Genomic DNA, 17,626 nt, shown 5'->3' on the forward strand with positions numbered 1-17,626 from the left:
AAGGCCATTCCTGGTAGAGACAGGGAGCAGGCTGTCCTTCAGCTGGGGGCCCGGGGGACTTCCTGGCTGCTGTGCTCTTTAGCAGGGCCTTGGAGGATGGAAGGACCCTCCTGGCCCTTACCACAAGGGCTATTCAGGAACAGCCTCTTGCCATGGCACTGGAGCTGCACTGCCCCCTGAAGACTGTAGGGACAGCAACAGGCATGAAGAAGTCAGGCTGCATGTGGCCCCAGTCAGGACTCAGGGGAGGAAAGGGAGGGGTTGCAGGGGTCAGTGGGTGATATGCTTCCTTTCCCATAGCTGAGGAATCCTTGCAATGGCCTTCCTGAGCCATCAGCAGGCCTATGGCCATGTGACTAGGGAGGAGAAGGGATATAGGGTAATGGTCTTCTGGGGCCTGCTGGGCCTGGTCGAGTCTGAGGAGGAGACAGAGAAAAAGAAGCAGAGACCCTCCTCTTCATCTGGGGAGAAGGGACCTGATTCTAAACGGAGATATGTGAGGCTTTATGGGGCAGTGATGGAAGGACAAGGACAGAATAGGTGTCCTTGTCGCCCCATGGAGAATGGGCTTGAGGAAGAATCTGCCTCAGTCATTTTCCAGAAGTTCCTGAGAGGTGCAGGGCCCAAGCCTGGTTAGGTGACAGCGGGACAAGAAGATGACATGGTCCTCTCTCTCGTGTTGTTGCAGATGACACAGAACAGGCCAGGGCACGATCAGGCAGTTCTGGGGCCCCCAGAAGGGCAGCCTTGGGGTGGGCATAGCCAGCCCTGGCAGGATGAGGAACTCTGAGTTGGGGGGAGTGGGGGATGAGCAGGGGGACACGAAGATGCTTGGTGGAGCAGGGTCATGGGCTGGTATCTGGTTCCTCCCCTGTGATTCCTTCTTGGGGACTCCAAGACAGGACAAGGAAGACTGGAGCTCTCCAGAAACAGATGGGCCCAGGTCCATAAGCTGAGGATTCAGTCCCCTCTGGATTCAAGCCCAGCACGTGCCTTCCCAGCCAGATGCTCCATGAACACAGTTCAGGGGGCCTGAAGAGAGCACTGTTACCTGGAGCCCACACACAGCCTCAGCAGGCAAAGGAAGACTCAGAGACAACATGGGAGGGGTTTGCAGTCACATGCAGGCAGGAACCAGCTAAACCCTTCTTTAATGTCATCCAGGGAGGGGGCCAGGGATGGAGGGGAGGGGCTGAGAAGTGAGAGGCAGTTATTTTTGGGTGGGATTCACCACTTTTCCCACGAAAAGGGGAGACTTGGTATTTTGTTCAATCATTAAGAAGACAAAGGGTTTGTTGAACTTGACCTCGGGGGGAATAGACATGGGTATGGCCTCTAAAAACATGGCCCCAGCAGCTTCAGTCCCTTTCTCGTCAATGGTCAGCACAGCCTTATGCACGGCCTGGAGGGGAGAGAAGCAGAGACACGTTCTAAGGCTGAGCTGTGCCCCAGCCCAGGCCTCGAGCGAGGCTCACGTGGACACCTCCCAGGAAGCGCTCACTCGGGCCTTTCGCCCCCTGGACGGCCCTGGCCCTGCACATCCTCTCCCTCCCTGTCACACAGGCCTTGCTCCTCCTCAAGGCTTTGGCTGATGGGGCTGGCTCCCCTCTGTCCATCTGCCTGACAAGCGCCTCTCCCCCTGCTCAGGTGCACCCACAACTCAGAACAGGGAAGAGCATCGTCACTCCATGTCTGCCTCCAGGGCTCTCTCCTTTCTAGTACACGGCTTGAAGCTCCTTGAGGACATGGACCCTGGCAGTGACCTTCACAGCGCCCAGACCCCAAGATAATGCAGCCATTCACGGAACTGCAGTTGTTCATTGGTCACCTTTAGTTTTCCAAAATAAGTGTCATCTTTAGCTGAAATCATTCATTAATTCAGACACCAAATCTCACAGATCGAAGGAGTCAGAAAGTCCTTTGAAACAACTTAGCCCAAAGCTTTCTGTGTCAATATGGATAAATCAAGGCCCAATGTCTAGAAGGTCCTGGGCAAAGATGAAATTCAGGGTCAGTGACACAACCTCAAGGGAGGCCCCAAAAGTGCCAGCTGCACAGCAGGCCCCTGCCTGGGTTTGCTGTTTTACCACATCCCGTGTCAGTGAATCACGGGCATCCTCAGGAGCTCAGCCTGGGTCTTCATTTGTTTCCCTCGGCCCCTTCCTCAGCCTCAGGACAGAGCTGCAGCCCCCACACATTCTTCCCTACAGATACCAGGGTGCAACAAGGTCGTCAGGGTGATCTCACCTTGGAGAGCTTCAGGGGTGCCTCCTCCGTGACCCCTGAGAGGTCAGCCCCATTGCTGAAGACCTTAGTGATGCCCAGTTGACCCAGCACTCTCTTCAGATCATAGGTTCCAGTAATGGACAGTTTGGGTAAATGTAAGCTGGCAGACCTGCTGTGCAAAAAAGAAATTCAAGGCATGGCACAGCATTCCTCTTGTTTTTCTGGGACCCACCACAGTGCAAGTGTTTTCTTTTCTGATTATTTCTGCCACTTACTCCTGTGTCCTCCACCCACACTAAGATGGGAACTCGGCTTTGGTTTGTTCTACTTTTAGCTCTTCTACATTGAGTCAAAGAATGTTAACATCAAATGAATCACGAAAGCTTGAAATGCCACCTCCTCTGATATTCTAGGTGTTCTGGAAGCCTGTCTCATCCTGTCCTGTAGTGTTGGGTCACCTGGCCCCCAGCCTGGAACATCCCCAGGGCCCTACACCCAGGGAAACATGGGGTTGGTGGCAGTGCCCAGTGACACCCGTTTAGTGGATAAGAGAAGAGTGACCACACCAGGCTGAGTGCTCCCCTCTGGTTTTCCATAGGGAGACAATGCTGCCCTGAGCAGGGTCTGGTGTGAGCAGGCAGCCTGGCTCTGGGCTCTCTGATCCATTACCCTCTCAGCATCTTTGTTCTTTCTCAACCCCTGGAGCAGAGACCTCAGGAGGTGCTGGCATGGACCAGAGAAATTCCAGCCTTGATTCCTATTATGAACCCGACACTTCCTGTATTTTCATCTTGGTTTTACAGTGTATAAAATGAACTAGATCAGCAGGGCATGGGCATAATTACGAATGCACACACATACACTAATGCGTGGCTCATGTTCAAGTATCATTTACTACAGGACACCCAATCTAACAGCACCGATAAAGTGACAGAGAAACGCAAGCCTTCTGCTAACGTGCTCTGGCTGTTCCAATTCCAAACTTTGCTTTTCTGGGCCTTGTCACACAGGCTCTTCCTCCGTCCCCCCAAGGACATTCTGCCCTTGAACTCCACACTCCACTGTTGCCTTTGCCAGGAAGCCCATCTGTTCCTTCTTGCTTCTGCCAGAACGTGTGGTGGTGCTGCTGTCCCTGCCCTGGGCACTGGATATTGGGAAGGGACAGTGTCCATGCTGGAGTGGGAAGTCCCCAGGGATGAGACCTTTACCTCCTCACCCCTGGGTACTGTCCTCCTCATGGAGCATGGATGGTGCTGCCTGAACTCAGTGGTGGCCTCTGCAGTAGCTGTGACCCAGCGATGTGAGGTCCACCCTCCCCAGCCCTCTGGCCAGTCCTGATGGGCCTCAGTCCCAACGTGGCTAAGAGGTGCGGGCAGCTTCTTGGTCACCCTCAGGTTGGGGAATCACCTTCTGTTTTCATTTTCCAGGAACTTGGTGATGATATCGTGGGTGAGTTCATTTTCCAGGTGCTGTAGTTTCCCCTCGTCAGGCAGGAAGAAGATGGCGGTGGCATTGCCCAGATATTTCATCAGCAGCACCCAGCTGGACAGCTTCTCACAGTAGTGGATGTTAAACATGCCTAAACGCCTCATCATGGGCACTTTCACGGTGGTCACCTCGTCCACGTGGAAGTCCTCTTCCTTGGTGTCCTTGACTTCAAAGGGTCTCTCCCATTTGCCTGGAGAGAATGGAAGGTGGGCATCACTAGGGGTGAGTGAAGGTTTGGAAGAGTGTGGCAGAATAAAGGGACCCTGAGTCCCCTCCCTGAGAAGCCCTGAGCCCCCTTGACAACACACATCCCTCAAGGCTCAGTTCATCATCTGTAAAAGGTGCTGAAACCAACCATCCAAGCTGCCGAAAAAGATTGTGTGAGGATAACTCAAAACTAGAGGAAGATGCAGAATTTCTACATCGCGGCGATGTCAGGCTAAGAGATGCCATCGTGGCTGTGCATTTTTATTGGAATTATATGTTTATTTGAGGGTGTCTTGGATATTACAAATAAAATGTTGGAGCATCAGGCATATTTAGTACCTCCTGTCTAAGGCTCCCTGCCTCTTGTTAATTGGCAGCTCAGTTATTCATCCAGGGCAAACATTCTGCTTACTATTCCTGAGAGCTTTCCTCATCCTCTAGATTGGCAGGGGAAATGCAGATGCCTGAGCAGCCTCTCATCTGCCATACCAAGAGAGCTTCACCATTGAGGCATGCAGAGTGGACAGGGGCCTCAGGGACCCCTGATCCCAGGTTTCTCATTGGACAGAAGGAGGAGACGGGGGCTGGAGAGCGACCTGGGCCTGCCCTAAGGCCACAGCAGAGCCAGGACCTCAGTTGTGCTGACTGCAGCCTGGCTGTTCTCCACTGCCCTCCTTTGCCTCAAGAGCAAGGGAGCCTCAGAGTGGAGGAAGCAGCACCTGGCCTTGCTGCCCACCTCCCCTCCCCTATGCTGTTTTCCTGGGACAGTGGGAGCTGGCTTAGAATGCCCTGGGGCCCCCAGCACCCTGGCATTTTAACCCCTCAGGGGCAGGAAGGCAGCCTGAGATACAGAAGAGTCCATCACCTGCTGTATGCCACATACCATCCCCACAGTCTTTGTCATTTGTTTAATCCTAAAAAAACCTGACAGCAAGGATGCTGTTTTGTCCATGCTAAGATGGGAAATTAGTACCTGAAAGAGGTAGAATGCATTGTTTGTGTCAAAAGCTAATCGTGGTAGAGGCAGGATTTGAACCCAGGTCTTTCAGACTGCAAAACTGATACTGCTTCTGGGACACTAGAGTCGTCTAAAGTATGTTCCATGAAACTATCCCTTTATGCAGTGTATTACAATTTGTTCTATAGTTCTAAGCATTATATATTCTACATATACAGTATACACAAGGACATTAAAGGCTCTGAAAAGTTCTGCAGAGCTGTCAGCGGTTTTGACAATTTAATCTATTATTTCCTCAAATTACTCAATGATGGAAAACATTTTAGTGTTTGTGTGTAGAAAACTGAAGAACCCACGCTGACAAGCATTGCTATGGCCCATAATGCATTGCCAAGGAGAGTTCAAGAACTGATGGTTTGAGAATATTTTTGGTTGTTTCTATGGGAACAGCTCAGGCTGGTTGAGCAACCTTACCTTTAAAGAAGATGTAATTCACCAGAGCAAAAACTGTGTCTCTGTCAAGCTCCTTGACCAAATCCACAATTTTCCCTTGCGTTCCCTTCTCCACATAATCGTTGATCTGTTTCTTGGCCTCTTCGGTGTCCCCGAAGTTGACAGTGAAGGCGTCTGAGTGGTACAACTTTTTAACATCCTCCAAAAACTTATCCACTAGCTTCAGGCTCTCGTTGAGGAACAGGCCATTGCCGGTGGTCAGCTGGAGCTGGCTGTCTGGCTGGTTGAGGGTACGGAGGAGTTCCTGGAAGCCTTCATGGACCTGAGCCTCCGGAATCTCCGTAAGGTTGAAATGCAGGCCCTCCAGGATTTCACTGTGAGTGTCAGCCTTGGTCCCCAGGGAGAGCATTGCAAAGGCTGTAGCGATGCTCACTGGGGAGAAGAAGATATTGGTGCTGTTGGACTGGTGTGCCAGCTGGCGGTATAGGCTGAAGGCAAACTCAGCCAGGTTGGGGGTGATCTTGTTGAAGGTTGGGTGATCCTGATCATGGTGGGATGTATCCGTCTTCTGGGCAGCATCTCCCTGGGGATCCTCAGCCAGGGAGACAGGGACCAGGCAGCACAGGCCTGCCAGCAGGAGGATGCCCCACGAGACAGAAGATGGCATTGTTCTGCAAGACAGAGATGGGGGGGGCCAGGCCACGAGTCAGGGCACATGTGACTCCCAGTGATCAGGGATTGACACCACGTGGAAGTGCCTAGGGGTTATTAAACTAGCCTGTGCCAAGTACTTGCCGACATCAGCAACACTGAAAGAATCAGAAGAATAGCAAAATGTATGTAGTGCTTACCATATGCCAAGCACTGTTCTCCATGCTCACATGTGTTAACTCATTGCTTTCTTGTAACAGTCCTGTGAGGTGCTAATGCTACTATCCTTCTTTTACAGGTGAAGAAACCAAAGCCAGAGAGATTAGGTCAGCTATTCAATGTCACTGAAGAAGTAGCAGAACCAGAATCCTACATCTAGGTCCTGTGCCCAGGCTCTGGACAGCAACACTTACATCTGCAGTGACCCTAAGATGCAAATGGTATAGCCATTGTTTTACAAAAGAAGAAAATGAGGCACAAGAAGAGGAATGGGCCTGCCCACGATTATCCAGAAATCGGGCCAGATCAGAATCAAGAATCACATCAAGCTGGAAACCCTTGGAGGGCTTCTATCTAATCCCACTATTGAGTGGCCGGGGAAACTGCTGCACAGAAGGGAAATGCATCTTGCACAATGGCAACAGCTAGAGCACGGCGGGGCTGTGATTAAACCCCCGGGAGCTGTTCCCACCCAACACTCACAAGGATCCTCAGCCCTTAGGGTTTTTTTTCCCAAGAGAAGGGGCTGTCCCCACAATGCTCTGTGGTCCCAGACACAAGAATAGGCTGATGTCCCTGCAGTCAGCTTACCTGCCATCTGGGTCACCAGTGGTGTCCCAGTTCTGAGCTCTTGCTGTCAGGGGCTTTAGAGACGCTCATCTCTCCTTGAAAGCAGGGGTTTGTGCTGCTTTAAAGGAGATGGGGGAGGTGGGAAGTGAGAAAACACCTCTTTTAGCTTCAGATAGACCTGAGATCTAATCTGACTCTGTCACTTTCCAGGTGTATAAGCCAGGACAAGTCATTCATCTCCCTGGTCCTCATTTTGCCTCATACATAAAGTGAGGTTTATGTATGAGAATTTAGTGAAATAAGTCTAGACACCAAACCTCACATCAAAAGGATCTGAGAGGGCAACTCTTTTGGGGGAGGGGTTGGCAGGTGTTGCAAATTCAAAGCCTTCAGGTGATAGGCCAGTGAGGAATACATGTTTCATACCTGGGGCTGAGACAATAGGGAGTAGTGGGGCCTGTGGCTGAACCAGCGAGAGCAGGCTCTGCCGAGCAATGGTCAAAGTCAATGTCATCCACAGCAACACAGAGCCTGCCTTGCCCCACAGTGCTCCTTCTACTCCAGATATGCCCAGGCTTCGGACCACCAGCCTGCAGCCCCCTAGGTAGAACCTGCCGTCTTCGCAGATGGGAAAACTGAGGTCCTAGCTGAGGAGAATATGCCTGGCAGCCACATAGTTAACTATTAGTCACAAAACTAAAATAATCGTCTTAACAAAATACAAAGAAAAAGGGGTCCTTGAATTTGGGAAATGAAAAACTGGAGAAAAAAAGTTGGAAATAACAAATATTGAGATTCTTCGACCCCCTTGGACTTTTAAAAGTTTCTTTCCAATAAAGCAACAAAATGAAGCGCAAAACTGGTTTCTCTCCACCACCTTTCTCCTGGCCCTTGTGCCTCTAAGTAATCCAAATGGAACAGACCACACATTACATAATATGTGTTTGTATTTTTCTTCAGCTAGCTAGTGTTGTTAGAACTGAAGACGGTGCTAAAATTAGTGCTGTACATTTCCATCTCCCTTAGATTTCCGTTTCACTTCTCAACTGAACTTTGTGCAGTCCTTCACGGTTGATGGAAATTCCCCCATCATTACAGGGCTCAGTGGTCACGAGGAAGTTGGGCCTCTGCAGGGTGGGGACACTAAGTATGCTGAGTGGCCTCAGGGCCAGAAGTTGTGGCTTCTAGCCTTGGCAGGGCCATCACTATCCACTTGGCCTTGAGCAAGAATCCCCTGGTCCTGGGGCCTCACTCTCCCCAGTTGTGCAAAGTGGGGCTGGGAGAAGACTTCACTGGGGTCCTCTGTACGCTAACATAGGGTTTTTTTTTTTTTTTTTTTTTTTTTGAGACAGAGTCTCGCTTTATCTCCCAGGGTGGAGTGCAGTGGCGTGATCTCGGCTCACGGAAACCTCCACCTCCTGGGTTCAAGAAATTCTTCTGCCTCAGCTTCCCAAATAGCTGGGATTACAGGCGCATGCCACCACGCCTGGCTAATTTTTGTATTTTTAGTAGAGCCGAGGTTTCACCGTGTTGGCCAGGCAGCTCTTGAACTCCTGATCTCTTGATCCACCTGCCTCAGCCTCCCAAAGTGCTGGGGTTACAGGCGAGAGCCCCTGCACCCAGCCAGGATTCTTGGTTAGAATGGCATCTGGGTTCAGTGTAGCAAAACAGATGGAGAATTCCCATGGCTAGGCATGAGGGAGGTGCCCTCCTAGACAGGGGGCTACTGGGCTCAAAGGAGGTGGTGAGGCTGGTGCAGGGGGATGTGGAGAGGGGGTGACAGCTGGGAGGAGCACATTCCCCCACACCCATCCATCTCTTCTGGCGTCACATCACCTACTCTTGTTTCCTCGTTTCACAGTGAAGAGTTTGAAGCCCAGAGAGGGTCAGGGCCTTGTTGAGGCTACACAGCAAGTCAGTGACAAAGCTGGAAGAAGTCTTGGCTTTCCCAGCACTCAGATCATGGACTGAGACAGCTGTGTCCTCAAATCTCAGAGGATGAAAGTCAGAATTGGGCTGTGACATTGGTCTCCAGCATCGTGTTGGGTTCATTATGCCTCCCACGCTGTTCCTTATAACATCAGGACTCCAAAACCTGCTCTCTCCTGGCCCTTCTATCAGAGGCAGCACCCTGCACCCCTAAAAGCTAGTGCCTGGGAGGGCGACTGGAGAGGAGAAAGTGGATGGCCAAGTACCCCATGGTGTATGGACATTGAGGCCAAGCTTTAAACCAAAAGAATGAAGACTTCATGGTGACATTTCTGGGATCCAGGCAGGTGGGAGCACTCTTTGCAGGGCCAGGGAGAGGGAAGCGAGCCACTTCCTGCCTAATCTCACACCATTTCTACCCGGGAGCATAAAATGAGGGACCAAGAGCAACCCGGCAGGGTGCAGGGAAGAGAATCTCGCTTATGGTCAAACAACCTGTTGAACTGGGCAATAAATAAACCGAAGTGTGACCAGGCCCTGTCACTTACTGGCAGGGGGCCTGGGGTAAATGACTTCACTTCTTTGAGCATTGGCTTCATAGCTGTACAATGGAGAAAAGAATCCTTTGGACAGAGATGAGGAATAACTGACGTAATGCATGAGTGGGCACTAGGTATGGAAGCCCTCCCTGTACCTGCACACAGGTTGAGCTCCTGCCCGAGAGATGGTAGATTTCTTCCTGGACAGCTGCTGCACTCCCTAGGACCATTTCAGCAGGAAGGGGCTCCTGCTCAGCAGTGAACAGCATCTGAGTTTGGCAAATTTTCCATTAAATTATCCAACTATTTGTTTACTGCCTGCCAGCTGCCTAACCCTATGCTAAGCAAACATCAGCCTCAGCGTCACCATCATTGCCACACTTACTGACACCTGGTGTTTTACAGGCGCTGTATCATCTAATCTGTCCTCAAAGCTTACCCTATAAGGTGCAAATTATTAGCCCTATTTTATAGATAGAAAAATTGAGCCCCAAAGAGCATTAAATAACTCACTAAAAATCGCAGAGCTACTTGCTTACAAAATTGAGATTTAATCCTAAATGTTTTGTCTGGGATTAAACAGATTTGACTCCAAAACCTGACATTTAATCATCTCTGTGTACAAAGCTGAAGCCACAAGTCTTGAATCAGAAAGCTTCAGAGGCAGCCTGGCTAAATGAAGAGGGGAGCATCAGTTTGTGGCTAAAACTAGAGGCTCTGAGGCCAAATTGCTCCAGATCAACTTGCTATTAGCTGTGTGACCTTGGACAAGTTACTTAACCTCTCTGAACCTCAGTTTCCTGGAGATGAGAAAGGTGTACTTTGTCATAGAGCTATTGTGAAATTAAATATGCACAAAATGCCAAGAAGTGCCTGCTGCACAGTAAGTTCTCGAGAATATCAGTTCTTGCTGCTATTACTGCAGGTCTTTTAGAGGCATTCTACAGGAAACTGGCCGCCTTGGCCTTGGGCATCTTTTTGACCCGTCTCCAAAACTCAGTGCAGGAAAAATTAAATCCTTCCAACACTCCAGAGATCAAGGTCGGGTGGGGTGAGGGGAGGGGACAGAAGTCCAAGGTTATCATGTTTTGCCCAAGAGAACAGAGAGGTTGAGCAACTGTCTGAAGTCACTGAGCATCAGAGAGGCCTCAAGTCCAGCCCAGGTTTCCTGTTCCCCATCCAGCGCCTGAGACCCAAGAGAAACAGTGAGCACTAGGGCCAGGCTCAAGAGTTCGGGGCCTGGAGCCAGGTGCCTGAGCCCGAATTATGGGTGGTGTGTGATTTGGGGCCAGTTATTAACCTCTCTGTCCCCATCTTCCTCACCTGTAAAATGGGAATCACCCTAGTAACTGCCTTGGAGGGTTATGAAGCTTAATCATGCACTGAGCTTAGCCGTGGCCTGGCGCAGAACAATTATTCAGGAATGCCAGCTTGAGCCCTGGGTGACGGTGCCCCTCACAGCTTCCTGTCCTCCACTGGGACAGGAGGGCCCAGAGGTCCATGGTTCATGGGGAGGCCCATTTTGATGTAAGGCTGAGGCACAGGTCTGTTCCTGGTCATATCTGGAGGGGATGGAGAATGTGAACCGGTGTTCCTCCCCACCCCTCTCTGGACCTTAACCTCCTCATCTATAGAAGGGGAGAAAGATGCATGCCCAAGCAGTAGGAGAGGTGGTGAGGCTTATAGGAGACAACAGACAGGAGCCCCCGACAGACACAGGAGCTACGCAAACAGAAAGAAATGGCTGCGCTTTGTTGCCGTTGTTGTATCTTGGCTGGTGTCCCCCCTCCTGGGGTGCCAGGACTGCAGACCTAGACACCCTCATCCACTTCTGCTTACAAGAGCCAGTGTATCCACTAGGAGGTACCGAGGGGGGACCGGGCAGGACTGGGAAGCAGGACACAACCCTCATGCCTGCTGTTATTATGAAAATAGGACCTCAGCTGCAGCCCCTCCATCTGCCCTGCATCTCAGCGGGCGGACACCCACTCCGCAACCCCCCTCCTGCCCCAGACCTGCTGCCTGCCTGGGCTGTGGGGGACTCAGAGTCCTCTCCAGAACCTCTCGCAGTGAAAGGCATACTTACGATTCACTGTCCCAGGTTAGTGGTGGTGCCTGAGGCTGAGGAGACAGAACCCTGTCCTCGTCCGTATTTAAGCAGTGGATGCAGAGGGGCAATGGGGGAGGCTGCTGGTGAATATTAACCAAGGTCACCCCAGTTATCGGAGGAGCAAACAGGGGCTAAGTCCACCGGCTGGGCTCTGAGTCGCCCGCCCACGCTGCCTGGACGCTTTGCCTGGGCAGTGTACAGCTTCCACTGCACGTACCGAAAGGAGTCATTGTACCTGGCTCAGAAACCACAGCGTCCTGTGTCCAAGGTGGAGGGGGTGGCGTGAGTCAGACAGTCTCTGGGAGAGTACCACTTAGCTGGCCCTCTGCTCTCACTGCAGAATCCTTAGTGGCTGTTCCATTGGTAGCAAGATCTACCATTTACTGAGTCACCCCAAAATGCCTGATGCTGAAGACTTACTGCCGCCCTGGGAGATCAGAGTGGGTTAGAGCCCATTTGACAGATGACGAAACTGAGGCTCAGAGCAGAGAGGCCACTCATCCAGTTACCCAGTCAGCCTTAGACACAAACACCCTCTTGATGGTCCCGATGGAAAAGTGGAGCATGACTGAGGCAGACACAACCATCAGGCTGGCATGGGGGGCCATGAGACAGGGTCGAGGTGGGAGAGCACATCTGTAAAGAAGAGCTGTGCTGCCTCAGGCAGGCCGCTTCACCTCTCTGAACCAGGAATTGTTTCACCTGCATCCCAGAGAGTTGGAAGTTTCATTCCCAAGCAGGCTTGTGAAGTGCCTTGGGTGAAGTGCCTGGCACACAGTAGGCTCTTTATGTGGGTCTGCACAGCCCTCTGCTTAGCCTGCCCCCCAGGCTGCTCAGAGCAGGAGGAGGTTCAATTCTGACCAGCCTCAGGCCTGTTTCTGTTTTTGCTCATGGAAAACTAGTGTGTTGTGTATACAGCTTGGATTTTCTTTGGATACATGGCCCCCATCCTTGGGTTGTTGGAGGCCTTTGGGGACTTCTGGGGGTGGAGGGGGAGGGGAGGTACAGGGTTGAGGCTAGTGGGGCCTCACTTGATTGCAATCCCTTTAAAAGCCTAAATCAGATTGCATCACCCTCTGTGCAACCCACAAACCTGCTTGGGAGCTGGCGTACGTGCCGTAGATACTTGCGGAGTGAATGGATGAGTGCATTTTTGCCCCTTCTGTCATTCACCAGTCCCACTTACGCCTCCACCTTGGGGCTCTACCAGGTGAGTGACTCACAGGATCCTCCAGCACACATATTCAGAGCAGGGAACCCACTTACTGGCTGTGAGGCCTCAGGTGAGTTGTTTAACCGCTCCGAGGCTCAATTTCCCTATCTGTAAAATGGGGACGGTGACGGTATGTACCTTGTTAGCTGCTGTGAGGATTAAAATGCAACAGTTCAAGGAAAGCTCAGAGCTGGGTGCTGGGTGTGCCCAGAAAGCCCCTTGTGATGCTGCCCTCCCTCCCCCGTGTCGGGGTCTCCCTGGTGTCACCGGGGTGGAGTGGGCCGCACTTGAAGAGCTTTCCTCCAGGCAGTCTCTCATTCAGTTACCCTGTGAGGGGAGTAGGTACCACCCTCCTTTCAGGCAGCGGGAAACTGAGCTCAGACTCCCCTCCCCTTCTCTCTGAGCTCCCTTCCCTGCCAGCTCCATCCCCTGGCTTCAGGGCCCCTGTCCTTCCCCTGAGCTGGCTGAATGGATATTCCGCTACTCTACGTCCACTCACAGCTCCAGTGCTGGGCTGTGGTTGAGGTCGCCTGCCCTCGGTAGTTCCTGGGCATTTCCTGCCCTCTCTGGACCTTCGTTTTCCCGTCTGCACAATGACCCCCACTCCGAGCCCCGCTGTCCCTCCCACCTGTGGAACTGAGTGAGCAGCAGCAGCAATGTCCCACCTTTCCTGCTCTCCTCAAGCTCTGTCTCCTCTGGCAGGCACAGGAGAGTGGCCTGAAGGCTGGCAGGAGGTTGCCGCCCCTCCTACCTGGAGTTCCTGGCAGCAGCAGCGGCTAGGCCTTCCTCGGAGGCCCGACCCCCTCCTCCTTCTTTGTTCAGCTCAGGACTCTGAGGGTTGCTGCGTGGAGGCAGTGCATGCCCTGGGCACAGTGCCCAGTTCCTGTCCACCCAGGAAGTAGACTTCGGGCGGAGGCAATAGGTTGGGGAGGGGCGGGGAGCTTGGACAGGAAAGGGCCTTGCCCATTGCCCGGCAGACACAAGACTGGGCCCTCATAAACTCAGACAGCCCTGCATGTCACCTGTTCTACCTGCCCTGTCACCTCTGTGACCCGGGACAAGTCACCCTCTCCCTTTGAGCTGCCGTAAGAGGTACAGTCACACTGCCCAGAGGATTACTAGAAATGACAGGCCTCGCCCTCCTGGCACAGACCTGGCACCAATAACTGGCAGGTTTCTGGGGCCAGCTGCAGAGGGAAGAGGACTGAGCCACCTATGAAATGCCCAGTGGGCAGCCCCACGACTGGGCAGGTCTGTGTGCACTGGGGAGGTGTGTGTCATAGGACCTGGCTGGGTGCAGAAGGGAATGCAGTGGGGAGCTGGGGCTTTTGGAGGAGGAAGGAAGAAAGCATGGGTGGGAGCAGGTGAGGCAAGTAAGGGGCTCAGAATTTGGGGTCCTGCTCTTTCGGCAGGGCTCTAGGCTCAGCCCCTGTCCTGCTGTGGACATCCATCCTGGGAGGAAGGGCTGGGATAATCTGGAAAAATGCACCAGGACAAAATCCCGGGGGGTGGGGTGGGAGGGGCGGGAGAACTCAGTGGCCATTCACAAGGATACTGTGCCCCCAGGAACCCCAGGACATGATGGGGAAAGTCTTGTCCACGTGGTTACTTCCAGAATTGTCTATTGTAGCATCTGGGCTGATCCCCCCAGAGGAAATGCATCATGGGAAGATCCTGTGAGCTGGTCATGAATAAAGGGCATCTGGGGGAGGCCCTGCCCAGCCACAGGGCCCTGCCTGGAGATGGGAGCCTCGTGGTATGGGCTGGATAGGGATGTGAGAGTTGAGATTTGGGGTCTGCAGCAAGGAATCGGATAAGGGGGTGGGGTGTGCCAGCGGCCCTGGGCCAAGTAAATCAAGACTGAGTGACTGGTCAGGAGAACAACAGTGGACTTCATGGGAGCTGAACTCATTGGCAAAGTGCGCTGGAGAGTGCTGGCCACCCCACAAACACACATACGCACGATGCACACCCTCACTATGCACCATCCTTCCCAGGCACCAGCTTCCTTCTTTGAGAGGCAGTGCAGGTCACTGGTTAAGGCGTGGGCTCGGGATCTAACATCTGGGGCCAAGCCTTAGCTCTATCGCTCTTTTTGTGAGCTCTTAGACAAGCCACTTAACTTCTCTGCTGCTCGGTTTCCTCATCTGTGAGATAGGAAGACTCTAAGAAGAGTCACTTCCATCAGGACTGTGAAGATCAAATGAGATAACATTTAAGCACTTCGGGCAGCCTCTGGCATGTGATGGGCCCCAAGTCAATGCTAACCACCAAAGGCCATGACCTTTGGGGATGTGTCCTGGCTCTGAAAAACCTTATAGATGGGTCTCAGGGGTCTAAGTGGGGGAACAACTGCTGCGTTTGGCCCCAGACTTGGGGAGCAGCACCTGTTGTTGAGGGACACCTCCTCAGATTCAAACTTCCATTTTTTCCAGAAAAGGGCCATCAATCCCCTCTTTAGGGGCTGTGCTCATTTTGGCTTTCTAAAGGTGAAGGGCCAGGTTCCTTTAGCATCTTTCTGAGCACCTGTGACATGCAGAGGATGTGGGGTGACTGCAGCTAGGCGGACTTGGATCCGGGGGAGGGCCTCAGTTCTCTGAGCCTTGGTTTCCTCATCTATAAAATAGGAATACAAGTTTCTTTCCCACATAGTTGTTCTGAGGCTTAAATGAGGTCATGCTGGTGGGGTGTTTAACACAGAGCTCTGTTAGCATAATGGACACTTGTGTCTGTCTTCTTATAACTCATTTAATGAATGAATGAAGTTTGCACCATTTGTTCACCTCCTCCAGTCATCTTTCAAATTAACCAACTTGCAAAACCCCAGCAGACACACTTTCCTTCTGTGCGTAATCTCCTGAGCCGCTTCCTGTGTGTTGGGGAGGGGAGGGGGAACTTCTGCATTTTCTGGAACTATTTGGCCTACTCACAGCTTTTTTTTGTTTGTTTGTTTGAGACAGAGTCTCAGTCACCCAGGCTGGAGTACAGTGGCGCAATCCTGGCTTACTGCAAACTCCACCTCTCGAATTCCGGAATTACAAGCGATTCTCGTGCCTCAGCCTCCAGAGTAGCTGGCATTACAAGCATGTGCTACCAATTCCAGTTAATTTTTGTATTTTTAGTAGTGACAGGGTTTCTCCATGTTGGCCAGGCCGGTCTCAAACTACTGGCCTCAAGTTATCTGCCCGCCTCGGCCTCCCAAAGTGCTGAAGTTACAGGTGTGAGCCACTGTGCCCGGCCTTTACTTTTTATCTTTACTCAGACGGAGAAAAATAAGGCAAAGCTATACATTGTAAGAGGCAACATAGTTAAAAGAAGGAATAAAAATGCATCTATAGCTTTATCCTCTTCTTGTTAAAATTAACAAAACTAATGTTTTATTGCAGCTAACCTTTTCTGAACTTTATTTTAACTTTACTCTTTTGAGGTTATGGGCCATGATGGTCATTATGGATTGGAAGCTTTTAAGAGACTCAATGTGTCCTATTGAACTATAATTATGATTTGATTTTAGATGGTCAACTTGTTGCATTTTGGTCAATAGGAACCCTTTTAAGTTATCTCTTTATCCCTTTGACAATCTCTGCTGATGTTTCAGCAACACACACTTGCTTTGTGGCAAGGCCACCACGTTCGTGTTCCAGGTCTGTCTTCATTTTCTCTTGCCTCAAGACATGGCACTGGGGTATCTTCCCTGGAAGAGGAAGCGAGCAGGCAGTGACAGAGGCCTTCTGGGAGCCACAGGCAGGGCTGAGCGTGCAGGACTCACCCTTGCATGGGGACTATGGGAGACCCAGCAGGACTTTAGGGCTTATTATTCAGAAATACATGCCCTGCGTGGGTGGCTTAGATAACAGAGAGCAATAGGGCTCTTAATTTGCCCAACTCTGACCTTGGCTTCAAATTGTTCGATTTACCCTGTTGACTCCTTCATGTTGACTTTGAGCATTTCTATTTGCTTTGTTTTAACAGGACTCTTACTTCAATTTTATAATATAAATCTCCAAATACTCCAGCGGTGGTGTGCCACCCCCTGAATCATGGCTGAGACTCTTTGCACATGTGGCCTCTGCCAGGCCCTGTCTTAAACACTTCACATGCATCACCTCACTCTATCCTGTGCAGTGAGTACTACTGTTACCGCCTTAGAACAGATGAGGAAACTGAGGCAGAGTGTTACCCTGATGCTGAAACAGGTACCTCCCTCTCTCCCTTCCTCTCTTTCTCCCTGCTTGCTGCTTCCACAACACTTCCTACACATCCCTTTGTAACATTAGCATAATAGGTAACAGTGAGCACGTGGCTCATGCCAGAGCCATTCCAAGCATTTGTTACAGATTAACTCCTCGTCCTCACATCGAGCCTATGAAGTCGATATTTCTGTTATCCCATTTTATAGATGAGGAAACTGAGGTTCATAGACGTCGAGCACCTAGCCCTGGGTCACAGAGCTGGCAAGTGGTGGAGGGCAGATTCTAACCAGGCTGTGAGATGCATGATCCCAAATCTTGGTGGCATCACCAGGCTACAAGTGACCTGAGGGCAGGGACTGTGTTTTTTCCATCTCTGTGGCTTTGTACTGAGCACAAAATAGGTGATGGAAAATTGCTTCATGAACTGAGTTAATCAAGGGTCATGGAAATGGAGCATTTCTTTAAGCAGATGGCTAAGGTGTCTTGCCAGGGTGAAAGTGTGAAAACTTTGCATACGCTAAAAATTTGTGTGAGGCGTGCAACTTCTTAGGTAAAACAAAACAAAACAAACCCAGTTGCTTTATTATTCAAGCTGGAGTCTAACACTGAGGAGGGAGAGGTTAGCAGGCTGTCAAAGCCTCCCAGCCAGGACGTAGAACCTGGTGCCAAGCCTGGGCTTCCACTACCACCCAAGCTGCTTTTCCACCCGCCTCCTCTGTCTGCCCCACGAGAAAAGGGAAACAGTCCGTGGGAGGACAACAGAGCGAGGACTGAGCTGTCATGATGAAATCCACCGATGAGGAAGGAGGTTGCATCATGCCACCGCCTTCCCTCTTTCCATTCTCCTTGTGGCCCCTCCTGAGCTCATCA

At 51.5% G+C, this 17,626-nt stretch overlaps 1 protein-coding gene across 6 annotated transcripts; it reads right to left on the minus strand.

The window, feature by feature from the left end:
• Window positions 1–1,096: 1,096 nt before the first annotated feature.
• Window positions 1,097–13,578, minus strand: LOC129012123 (alpha-1-antitrypsin). Of its 6 annotated transcripts, none has more exons than XM_054447487.2 (5): window positions 13,315–13,578; window positions 5,354–6,003; window positions 3,634–3,904; window positions 2,248–2,395; window positions 1,097–1,402 (listed from the first exon to the last, which is right to left on the minus strand). In XM_054447487.2, exons 2-5 carry the CDS (start codon window positions 5,997–5,999, stop codon window positions 1,211–1,213), a joined length of 1,257 nt encoding a protein of 418 aa, XP_054303462.1. In that variant the 5' UTR covers window positions 6,000–6,003; window positions 13,315–13,578; the 3' UTR covers window positions 1,097–1,210. The 6 variants fall into 6 exon arrangements, with proteins under 6 accessions (XP_054303462.1, XP_054303458.1, XP_054303461.1 ...); XM_054447483.2 differs by having other exon boundaries at window positions 2,248–2,398; window positions 13,315–13,454; XM_054447486.1 differs by having other exon boundaries at window positions 13,229–13,434.
• Window positions 13,579–17,626: the final 4,048 nt, after the last annotated feature.

This window comes from Pongo pygmaeus, chromosome 15, assembly GCF_028885625.2.
Source record: "Pongo pygmaeus isolate AG05252 chromosome 15, NHGRI_mPonPyg2-v2.0_pri, whole genome shotgun sequence".
NCBI lineage: Eukaryota > Metazoa > Chordata > Mammalia > Primates > Hominidae > Pongo > Pongo pygmaeus.